At 32.5% G+C, this 12,785-nt stretch overlaps 1 protein-coding gene across 3 annotated transcripts in view; it reads right to left on the reverse strand.

The window, feature by feature from the left end:
• Positions 1-12,785, reverse strand: part of LOC142333791 (calcitonin gene-related peptide type 1 receptor-like) — a 980,405-nt gene that overhangs the window by 66,865 nt on the left and 900,755 nt on the right. For all 3 annotated transcript variants that reach the window (XM_075381308.1, XM_075381307.1, XM_075381306.1), the window contains exon 8: positions 2,483-2,780. In XM_075381308.1, coding sequence (XP_075237423.1) covers positions 2,483-2,780 — 298 coding nt within the window. The remainder of the gene's footprint in view (positions 1-2,482; positions 2,781-12,785) is intronic.

Here is a 12,785-nt window from a genome sequence, read left to right on the forward strand (position 1 = left end):
AGATTTATAGGCCACATATTAAGGCATCCTGGAATAGTCGCTTTAATATTAGAGGGTCAGGTAGAAGAAAAAAATTGTGTAGGCAGGCCACGTTTGGAATATGTAAAATAAATTGTTAGGGATGTAGGATGTAGCGGGTATACAGAAATGAAACGAGTGGTACTAGATAGGGAATCTTGGAGAGCTGCATCAAACCAGTCAAATGATTGAAGACAAATATAAAACATAAAAATAATTCGTGCAAGAATTGAAGCAGATAAACCTTGAACAACACCTAAATTATGTCATACCGTTTTTGAAGAATTAATACGAGAAAAATAAAACTTTATGTATAATTTATAAATAGCGATGAAACCCACTTTCATCTGAATGGCTTTTTTGAGAAACAAAATTTCCGAATATAGAGAACAGAAAATCCAACGGTTAGTCCCAGAGAGAATTGTATCTATTTAAATGTACAATATGGTACGGTATTACATCCGAAAGAATTATCAGTCCATATCTTTTTGAAAATTTTAATGAGAGTGCCGTAATTAAATTGTGATACCGACATGATTCAAACTTTTTTCAATTTGCTGAAAATCAGGTGATATGATTCCAACAAAATGGAGGCACTGCAAACACGGCTAGATTCGGACACAACAGCTCTTAAGAGAAATTTCTAGTGACCGAATAATTTCAAGGAACTCTACAATCAACTCCGACTCCTCGTTCGCCGGTTTAACAGCCCCGGATTAAATTCTCTGGTGATATCTAACGAAGGATGTTTATAAGTTAATCACTATCCGAAAATTAAAAAAAAAACAATATTCGAGCTGAAATTGAAGCCCTAAGTCCGAATGTTTTAACCGACATCATGGAAAATTCTTTAGAAATAACATAACTTTGTGAGGAAGAAAATAGAAATCATTTGCGCGACGTGGTGGTCACAGTAGCATAAAAAAAGCCTGGCAATACAGTTTTAAAACTTTCCCAAAACGCGGCTAAAGCCGCGTTCCGGCAAACGCAATTATAATTACAGCAGTCCCATCAACATTTTCAAAAAGATATGGACTGATAATTCTTTCGGATGTAATACCGCACCATATTGTACATTTAAATAGATACAATTCTCTCTGGGACTAACCGTTGGATTTTCTGTTCTCTATATTCGGCATTTTTGTTTCTCAAAAAAGCCATTCAGATGAAAGTGGGTTTCATCGCTATTTATAAATTATACATAAAGTTTTTATTTTCTCGTATTAATTCTTCAAAAACGGTATGACATAATTTAGGCGTTGTTCAAGGTTTATCTGCTTCAATTCTTGCACGAATTATTATTTTTTTCTTCAGTCATATGACTGGTTTTATGCAGCTCTCCAAGATTGCCTATCTAGTACTAGTCGTTTCATTTCGGTATACCCCCTACATTCTACATCCCTAACAATTTTTTTGCAAATTCCAAACGTTGCCTGCCTGCACAATTTTTTCTTTCTACCTGACCCTCTAATATTAAAGCGACTATTCCAGGATGCCTTAATATGTGGCCTATAAATTTGTCTCTTAACTATATTTTTCCAAATGCTTCTTTCTTCATCTATTTGCCGCAATACCTCTTCATTTGTCACTTTATCCACCCATCTGATTTTTAACATTCTCATATAGCACCGCATTTCAAAAGCTTCTAATCTTTTCTTCTCAAATACTCCGATCGTCCAAGTTTCACTTCCATTTAAACCGACGCTCCAAATATATCCTTTCAAAAATCTTTTCCTGACATTTAAATTAATTTTTGATGTAAACAAATTATATTTCTGATTGAAATCTCGTTTCGCCTGTGCTATTCGGCATTTAATATCGTTCCTGCTTCGTCCATCTTTAGTAATTAGGCGAAATCTCTCCGAGATATTGAGGGGTGATCTTGCTGTACAGCCTCACCACATTAAACTTTTAAGTTGAAAATTTAACGGCATGATATATAGAAGTAATCTGACCAAGTTCGGTTAAAATCGGTCCGGTAGTTTTGAAAATGAAAGGTGATTTAGAACACCGAACATATGTATATACGAACATTAACATCCGGAAAATTTCCATCCGGTTTTTTGGGTTCCTTAGGTGTCAAAACGTCAAGATCGACGGCGAAAATCGGATTTGCCCAAATTGGACCGATTACTTTCTCTTCTAGAACTGTAGTTGTACCAAAGCGCTATCTAGACGGAAAAGTAAAAATCTCTATAAATTATAGTTTATAATTCCTTACCGAAATAAATTTACAATTTAAAAATTTGCTTTAATGATGAAAAACAGTTTGCTTCTTTTGCGCCAACAATTATTATCTGAGAAGGAGACAGCTGTGCCTTCCGTGGACTCGAGTTTCCTTTTCATTGACGCGTAGAAGACTCCTGATATGTTTTCCTGTAAATCTTATTTGATAAATTCTGACCGTTTTATTCATATAAAATGATAAAAAATTATATAGAAAAAATAAATTATTAAATTTTACCTGAAATGAAGCGGTTATAGCTAAAGTTATTTCATAATATTTTTGCCAAGGATGTCCTGTTTCAGGTCTAAACGGCGTAACTAAATAATTTAGCCCTAATAATGGTAATAATAATAGCGTTGCTCTAAATGCTTGTAATAAACTACGAGATGGAGCTGTTGATCCGTGACACGGACCTGATCTTAATTTTGTAAATAACACTCTAACAATGTTACATAAAAATATCAAATTCAATGCCATCGATATGCATACTAATACAGTTAATACATTCATATATGGACTATCGTTTATCCAGCATCTGTAAAAAAACAAAAAAGAAAAACTTAATAAAAACTTTACCAATACGACAAAGAAAAATCAATTATATGGTTACCGATGTAAAAAAATTTCGGCAATGAATTTCCCGGTTACGCCGGTCAAGCTATGCAATTACTGAAACATTTTTTTTCTAATATTAGGGTTCTCATACTCAAGGGAAAGTATTCGGGTAAAATTCATTTCTAAGAAAATTAATATTTTATTTTTTTGATTGATGAAATTACACAGAAGGTTTGAAAATTATACTTAGAATATGGAAATGAAATTCTGTAGAGTACGAAAAATGTCATAATTGACCGGGATTCGAACCCAGGACCTCCGGATGAAAGGCCGAAACGCTATTACTTCGCCACGGAGATAGTAAATATAATTCCTAAGTGGTGACAATAAATTTAAAAAAAGATTTAATGATTAAGAATTATTAAAGATTATATATATATATATATATATAGTGTTTCCAAAATAGTGGGCTGGTTATACTTTTTCGGATTTTACTTGTAAAACTAAACAAAAAATATCTTTACGAAAATTGGCAATTTCTATTTCGTTCTTCCACTGTTCACCATTTTCTTAATTTTATATAAAGATTTATATTTCAAGTTTGGATAAACGAATCACCTTAATATTTGGTAAAAGTCTTGGAAATAAAGTTTTAAAATTAGCAAAAAATCAGGACTTAAATATCTTCACAAATTACAAAATGGCGGCCATGTTTATTTTTCAATCCGTTACATTTCCATAAATATTAGTTTTATCAAAATTTATGTTACTTATTAAAATATTAAGCTTTTTATTTTGAACAAAATGATATTTCCTTTTTTTAAATCGGTTAATAAATAGTTTAGTTATGGCAGAAAATTGATATTGTAATTTTGTGTCTGTTTTCATTTCCTCCACGTTACGTTTAAATCGATTAAATATTAACTGTATTTATTATTTGTTAATTCTAGTATTGTAAATTAGCATCAAATTAAGTAATAATTTTCTTACATTAAGAGACCTAATAATTGTGACACAAATTCATTGGTGGGATCAAAAAAAGGTCATTCCATTTAAAAAAATTGTGTTAACCTTGAAATAATGGTCAAAAGAAATTACATGGTCACTCATGGTAATCCTTTAATTTGAGTGACTTGTTTAGGTCATTTTTTTGTATTGTGTGTAGTTTACAAAAAAATCTCCTGGTGGCGATTAAAATGAAACACTCTGTATACATATTCCAATGCGGGGTCATTCATCAAAATCGGCTCAACCGTTGATCTGCTACTGAGGAACAAACATACATTACATACATAAACAACCTAAATACGAGGCTCGGCGGATAAATTTTGCACACTAGCGCGCTACACGGAGACAAAAGGTACTATCGAGTTGGGCGTGGCAGGACATGATAGCTAAAATTCTCTTCTATAAACCTGCGATAATGCGTTGAAATCCGTTTATCGGTTTGTTTTCTATAGCAGTTAAAATGGAGTCGAATACGGTGAATATGTCAACACGGTTAAAACAGCGTACAGTGATCGAATTTTTAACAGCAGAAAATGTGAATCCTACGAATATTTTTCATCGTTTAAAAACGGTTTACGGTAGTGAACTTGTTGACAGGAGTACTGTAAATAGGTGGGCGTTGAAATTTCGCAAATGTGAAGCTGGTAAAGTGAAAATTGAGGACGCATCTCGCAGTAGACGACCAGTTTCTGTGATTGACGAGAAATATCGAATGGAGGTGGACGATTTGCTTCAAAGTGACCGGCGAATCACTCAGCATCGCTATTCAGTTAGGAATATTTAAAGAACGAGTCGGTCATATTATCGAACGACTGGGTTACAGTAAAATCTTTGCACGATGGGTACCGCGCAAACTCTCTTTTGGCTCTCCGCGAGCTGATGTTTGAGCCTATTCCGTAATCGCTACACTCGTGGGATTCGGTTCCGTGCACCTTACACTTCTTCCCACAACAAAAGAGGGATCTCAAAGGTAATCATTACACCACTGAAGATGAGGTAAAGGAAGCTGTGGCCATTTGGATCCGAGAAAGATCGCCAGGTACAGTGATGGAATGCAAAAACGTGTCACACGTTGGGAAAAGCGTATCAGTATAAAGGAAGATTATATTGAAAAATAAATATTGCTTTTTGTAGCTAAGGTATTGTATTTTTATTCGTTTTTTTATTTCATTCGCATACTACGCATATATGTGCAAAATTTATCACTCAAGCCTCGTACATTACACTCTTTTTTGGGAAGTCGTGTAATAAAAGAACTTTGTAAACTTGTTTTAAAAATACGGCCATAATTCAAAATAAACTAAGTTGTAATTTTTTAACAAGGAGATGAACTAATTTTTTTTCCAGAAATGTTAGAGTAAGGGTTATTAAAAAATAAAGTTTTTTACATTTTAAATGCAACGGATAACGTTAGAAATGGATTTTAATTTAAAAAAAAGGTTTTTAAATATTAAAAAAAAAAAATTTATTAACACAGACGATTGGTGAGGGATGGACTAAAAATGTTTATAGTGGTTTGAAGGTCTATTGATTTAGAAAATATAAATGCAAAAGCATCCCATAATCTCCTTTTCTGAAGTAAGGTATGTCTAAAAAAAAGGATAAAACATTTTTTGGAAAAGGATAATCATTAAATAATTTTTTTTGTAATTTGTGTGATCTTGACTTTTGTAAGAAAACACTTTTTACCCCAGTAAAAATATGAAATTGTATTTCGGAGGATGTACTTCTATCTATCAAGTTAGAATGAAATCGGTCAACGGAGACCGCAATAAGACCAGATTCAAACCAACATACTTACATATAAACGGACATACAGATAAACGTCTGTGACACAAACATAGTCTTTTTTGAGTTGGTCAGTGGCGGCTTGTGTATAGGCAAAGTGGAACTGCAGCACCTCCTGTTTCCACTTTATATTATAGATAACATTTAATATAATGTATCTTTTTTTCTTTAATTCTTATTTATACTTGTACAATATATAATCCTTAAGCTTAATATCAGTAGCCATCCCCTAGTTTATGAAAAAGATACAAAAATATTTGTATAGAACTGTGCGTTTCACAGTTCCAGGTGTGAGCTGTTTGGCTGTTATGCGCATGCGCACATACGAAGCTGCACGCGAGGCTGTGAGGGAGAGAGAGCACTGTCGCTACCGCAGTGTCGACCTTGTCGTGCTGGTGGAAGGTAGTTTTTTTTTTTTACTTCGCGTGTATATGGAACGTTCCTTGTTCGTTCCCTTTTCTAGTTTCATCGGTGGAAGGAATATGAAAGCGGTTTAGTGGTTTTTTTTTCAGAAACGATCAGAAGATGGCGGAAAGCAAGGGTTCTTTGATTGAAAAATCTGTCCAAAAACATGCTGGAAGGGGCGAAAGAGAAGGTAATTATTAAAATTAATTATGTATTTCTTTTTGTGTACATAGGAATTTAAATTAAACAAAGTTGGAGTATAATGTTTTTAAACGGACATTTTATTATCTCTTTCTTTTTCCTGTTTAGCCTCCGGTAATTACTGTTCAGATAATACTTCAAAGGATGAATGAGTATGATATGTATGAGTGTAAATGAAGTGGAGTCTTGCATAGTTTCAGTCGACCATTTCTGAGATGTATGATTAATTGAAACCCAACCACCAAAGAACACCGGTATCCACGATCTAGTATTCAAATCCGTGTAAAAATAACTGCCTTTACTAGGACTTGAACGCTGGAACTCTCGACTTCCAAATCAGCTGATTTGGGAAGACGCGTTTACAACTAGACCAACCCGGTTGGTTAGTAAGTTATTTTCTAATAATACTAAAATATAATTCTGTATTGATATTTTATTATTTATTCGGTTAAACTGAATTTTAAGCATATTGTGCTTAAAACCCGTATCCTTGAATGTGATAAAGTGTAAAATTAGGTTATTATCCTCCCTCCACTATTTTATTTGATTCTTTTTTTGGGGGGGGGGGTTATGTTATTTCACATAAAATTTAACCATGGCCTTGAAAAGGCTCAGAAAAAAATTTCTGGAAGAATATGACCCACTAATTTTAGCTACGAGCCTCCACTGTTCAGATTCCATGAGTGTCTTGAAAGCTATTAGTGGTATGTACTCCAGACACCCTTTTTTTTCTCTTTCTTTTTCCTGTTTAGCCTCCGGTAATTACCGTTTTGTTTAGCCTCCGGTAATTACTGTTCAGATAATACTTCAAAGGATGATATGTATGAGTGTAAATCAAGTGGAGTCTTGCATAGTTTCAGTCGACCATTTCTTAGATGTATGATTAATTGAAACCCAACCACCAAAGAACACCGGTATCCACGATCTAGTATTCAAATCCGTGTAAAAATAACTGGCTTTACTAGGACTTGAAAGCTGGAACTCTCGACTTCCAAATCAGCTGATTTGGGAAGACGCGTTTACAACTAGACCAACCCGGCTGGTTAGTAAGTTATTTTCTAATATAATTCTGTATTGATATTTTATTATTTATTCGGTTAAACTGAATTTTAAGCATATTGTGCTTAAAACCCGTATCCTGGAATGTGATAAAGTGTAAAATTAGGTTATTATCCTCCCTCCAGCTATTTTATTTGATTCATTTTTTTTGGGGGGGGGGGGGTTATGTTATTTCACATAAAATTTAACCATGGCCTTGAAAAGGCTCAGAAAAAAATTTCTGGAAGAGTATGACCCACTAATTTTAGCTACGAGCCTCCACTGTTCAGATTCCATGAGTGTCTTGAAAGCTATTAGTGGTATGTACTCCAGACACCCTTTTTTTCTCTTTCTTTTTCCTGTTTAGCCTCCGGTAACTACCGTTTAGATAATTCTTCAGAGGATGATATGTATGAGTGTAAATGAAGTGTAGTCTTGTACATTCTCAGTTCAACCATACCTGAGATGTGTGGTTAATTGAAACCAAACCGCCAAAGAACACCGGTATCCACGATTTAGTATTCAAATCCGTGTAAAAATAACTGGTTTTACTAGGACTTGAACGTTGGAACTCTCGACTTCCAAATCAGCTTATTTGGGAATGATTAGTTCCCACTGTTAGTAATCACTGACGATTAGTTCCTCAGGAATCTTAAAACAGTTTTGAAAAGTACGTATAAGCAAAAAAAAACATTGATGTTTATTTATTTGATCGTGTGTGTGTGTGTGTTTTTTGTGATGTATGGATGTACGCGTAGGTATGTGTGAATGAATGGATACATATAAAGCTTTTTGTTACAATGCTTTTAGAGTACTTTTTTTAAATCTCTTTTATTTCTTTGCGGTGAACTGCATTAAAAGTAAAGGTTAGTTCTCTGTAACCACATATATATAGTAAGTATTCTTACTTAGCAATTTCTCTCCCTCATTACCTCTCCCTTACTCTCTTTGTGCTTCACTATTCTCTTTGTAATCAAATGTACAACCACCATACATGGTCTCCGTGTAGGTCGTTCGCTAACAATTTTTTTCCTTTCGTTCTTTCTTTTATTTATTTATGTTTTTTTTTTGCTTAAACCTTTTCTTTCGTTTAACATAAGCTTCTGTGGATAGAATTTTGTGTTACTATAGTTTTTTTTTGTCATTAATGACAGTGAAATGTTGTTATATATATATATATATATAACAACATTTCACATATATAGCAGTAATAGAAAAAAAATTATGTTTTTAAAAATATTCTTTAGAATTCGAAAAAAAAACAAAAACCATTTGAATTAATTATATTCAAGCTAGAGAAATTCTTTACAATTTTATCTAATTTTAAATTTTTTAATGCAGAGTGATTCAGGGAAACAGGAAATTTTTAATATTAAATATTCTTATAAAAAGATTATATTAAATAAATGTATTTATAACATTTAAATAAAAAAAAAAATATTCTTGCGCAAGTACACCGACTTTTCGTTATTATTTTGATTTGTTCCCTTTTACTCTGCTCAAACACATACTCATTCATCATGACCTTCAAAGAAGGTTAATGCTACCTGAATACGCCAAACAATATTACTAATAACAGATATTGTAGATAAAGAAACGTCAACATTCCAAATTTTTTTTACCTCCGGGACCATTGTTATGTATTGCTTTAGAGGATGAGATGAATGATTTGTAGCGCGTATGAAAATGCCACGACTGACCGGGATTCGAACTCGGGACCTCCGGATGAAAGGCCTAGACGCTACCACTCGTACCACGGAGGCCGGTACAATGTTCTAACTTGCAGCATCATAAACAATCAAAGCTTCTAACTTGCCCCGCTCAAATTTTTTAAAATTTAAATTGAGTATAAATCAAGAACGGCTCAAGGAATTTTCATAATTTTTTTATATGCAGAGCTTTAGATACACTACTACTGCTTCTCTAAATTTCAATGAAATTGATTTAGTAATTTTGGAGATTTTTGAGCCACAAAATATTAAATATAAGACTATATATATATACCCCAGGGTATCACGAAGTTCTCCCGGGACTTTCATAACCTATTAAACTCGTAAAAAAAATGGAAAAAGTTTATATAATGAAATGTCAGAAGCATTTAAAAAAAATTAGGGTTCAAATACAGAGATAGAAGAACAATTGCTAACATGTACAGGAACCAAACAGCAACGTTAACAATTGAAGAACATAAGAAAGAAGTCGTAATAAGAAAGGGAGTCCGACAAGGATGTTCTCTATCTCCGTTACTTTTTAATCTTTACGTGGAACTCGCAGTTAATGATGTTAAAGAACAATTTAGATTCGGAGTAACAGTACAAGGTGAAAAGATAAAGATGCTACGATTTTCTGATGATATAGTAATTCTAGCCGAGAGTAAAAAGGATTTAGAAGAAACAATGAACGGCATAGATTCCTACGCAAGAACTATCGCGTGAAAATAAACAAGAACAAAACCAAAGTAATGAAATGTAGTAGAAATAACAAAGATGGACCACTGAATGTGAAAATAGGAGAAGAAAAGATTATGGAGGTAGAAGAATTTTGTTATTTGGGAAGTAAAATTACTAAAGATGGACGAAGCAGGAGCGATATAAAATGCCGAATAGCACAAGAAATATAATTGTTTACATCAAAAATTAATTTAAATGTCAGGAAAAGAATTTTGAAAGTGTATGTTTGGAGTGTCGCTTTATATGGAAGTGAAACTTGGACGATCGGAGTATCTGAGAAGGAAAGGTTAGAAGCTTTTTGAAATGTGGTGCTACAGGAGAATGTTAAAAATTAGATGGGTGGATAAAGTGACAAATGAAGAGGTATTGCGGCAAATAGATGAAGAAAGAAGCATTTGGAAAAATATAGTTAAAAGAAGAGACAGACTTATAAACATCCTGGAATAGAGTCACTTTAATATTGAAGGGTCACGTAGAAGGAAAAAAATTGTGTAGGCAGGCCACGCTTGGAATATGTAAAACAAATTGTTAGGGATGTAGGATGTAGAGGGTATACTGAAATGAAACGACTAGCACTAGATAGGGAATCTTGGAGAGCTGCATCAAACCAGTCAAATGACTGAAGACAAAAAAAAAACAAATGTCTATAAATCCTTCCTTTGTGAGTTACCGCTAAAGAACGATTTCGCTCGGGTTTCAAGTACCTCAGTGAAATGAGGTTGTACTGAAATTTTTAGGACGTTAATTAAGAAGCAAAATTGCTAATTTCTTATGGTTTTTTTACCTGAAAAATTGAATAAAATAGATATAGAACGGCATATACAGCAGTTTTTGAGAAATTTGGAATGAAAACCAGTAAATTGAAGTACAAAAACCCTCTTGTTTTTTATGTTTGATGTACAATAACTTTGTTAAATAGGTAATAAACATATAAAATTTTTAAATAAATCATGTAGAGAATTTAATTTTTAACAAAATAGTGTAAGATAAGCTGAATAAAACAAAGAGAAGTTAGAAAAATTAGATTTAGAAATAGTACATTAGATCGAAGTGAATTCTATGTACTAATACAGTCGTATAGTAAATGTTCAAAAATGAAGCCAACATTTTCAATAGATTTCTTGGTGGCACGTTTCTGAACTGCTTTTGTTACTCTTTTTAATTCTTCAGGTACTCAGCCGCATCCATAATGCTGACTGACAATTCCTCAAGAGAAAGTATTTTTATTTTGTATATAATATTTTTATCCATCCCCAGACGCTCTATATATATATATGTATATACACCCATTGGTTTGGAAGCTCGTCATCGTAAATCAATCGATTTCCAAGTCGAGAGATCTAAGGTTGAAATCCTAGTAAAGGCACTTACTTTTATAAGGATTTGAATACTAGATCGTGAATACGGGTGTTCTTTAGTAATTAGTTGGGTTTCAATTAACTACACATCTCAGGAATTATCGACCTGAGACGGCACAAGACTACACTTCATTTAAATTCATACATATCATCCTCACTCGTAAGTAATTGTTTACTGTGGTTCCAGAGGCTAAACAGAAAAATAGACATTTTTAATATGTTGTTGGGTATTTTAAAATGATTAAAAGATGCTGTCTTAGTGATCCGTGCAGGTAAAAAGAAATACAGATATCTGATTATATGATCATAAGAGATCCTCTATTCCGTCGATCTCTGTGGCGGAGCGGTAGCGTTTCAGCCTTTTATCCCGAAAGTCCTGGGTTCGAATCCCGGTCATCCATGGCATTTTTCATACGCTATGAAATTTATATGGCTATTTATAAAGCTTATACGGTGAATTATTCATCAAAAAATGGACGCAACTATCCTACCGGAATCAAGAAAGCTGCACTGTACGTAGATGTACTCAGTTAATATCATATATTAAAGAGGAATATTTTTCAAAGTACATAATTATAAGAAAGTAATTTAGTATGTAAGATAATATTTATTATGATATGTCTAATCGGCTCGATTGTAAGTTACTTTATTGTTGTGAATTTTATAAAATAATAATTTAATTAATTAAATAAATAATTAAACACAGATTAAGTAATAAAATAAATTAATCAAAATTATAAATACATATAACATTTAGTTAAAGAAGTTGGAATAATTTTAGTACAGACTGTACTAAAATAATGATGTTTATCTTGTATTCCGGTAGAGTGAGTGTGTGACTGATGTAACGTCTTTGGGTATCTATTGTTAACAGACAGCTTGGTGTTAACTATATATACATATATATATATATATATATGTATTATAATTAACTGACACTAAATGTCTGTCGAGAAGATATATGTCTGTTGACAAAATTAAACTAATATAAACGGCTCCTTATTTTGTATTCTACAACAATAATTGCATTTGAGTTTATTAGTCACGTATGAAATATACAACTGTTAATTTTATTTATGTTAAAAAAACCCTCATATAAATAAATAAATAATTTTAAATGACTAAAAAATAAAATAGTTAATAAATCAACCAATCATACAATAATAAAGTAAAAATTATGCAACCCCACCACCGGTCAAATGAAATGGGGATGATATGTATGAAAAGTAAATAAAGTGTAGTCTTGTAAAGAATCAGGCCGACCAGTCCTAAGAAGTGTAGTTAATTGAACCTTAACCACCAATGTAAACCGGTATCCATTGTCTAGTATTCAAATTTGGAAGAAGCAAGGATTTGAAACTCAGAACTTTCGACTTCGAAAATCAACTGTTGAACAGCGACTAGTTAACCACTAATACGCCAGAAAAAAATTATTTACGGAAGCTATTCGGAAAACAACTTCCGATTCGTTATTAAAAAATCTGATGTGGACACCACATGACTTCCTTGTACGCCTATTAAATTACATACACACATTTTCAAAACTACATAAAATTTTATTTCATTAACTTCTGATTTTTTCATTTTTTCTTTTTATTGTTATTATTGAATTATTATTTATTGAAAAACTTATTTTACAATCATAGGTTAATAATTATTAATAAATCAATACAATTAAATTAAAAAGAAAAAGTTAAAAAAAAAAGGAGATGAAGTCTGATTCGAATCGATGTGCCT

The sequence above is a fragment of the Lycorma delicatula genome, chromosome 13 (genome assembly GCF_047948215.1).
Source record: "Lycorma delicatula isolate Av1 chromosome 13, ASM4794821v1, whole genome shotgun sequence".
In the NCBI taxonomy this organism is placed as follows: domain Eukaryota; kingdom Metazoa; phylum Arthropoda; class Insecta; order Hemiptera; family Fulgoridae; genus Lycorma; species Lycorma delicatula.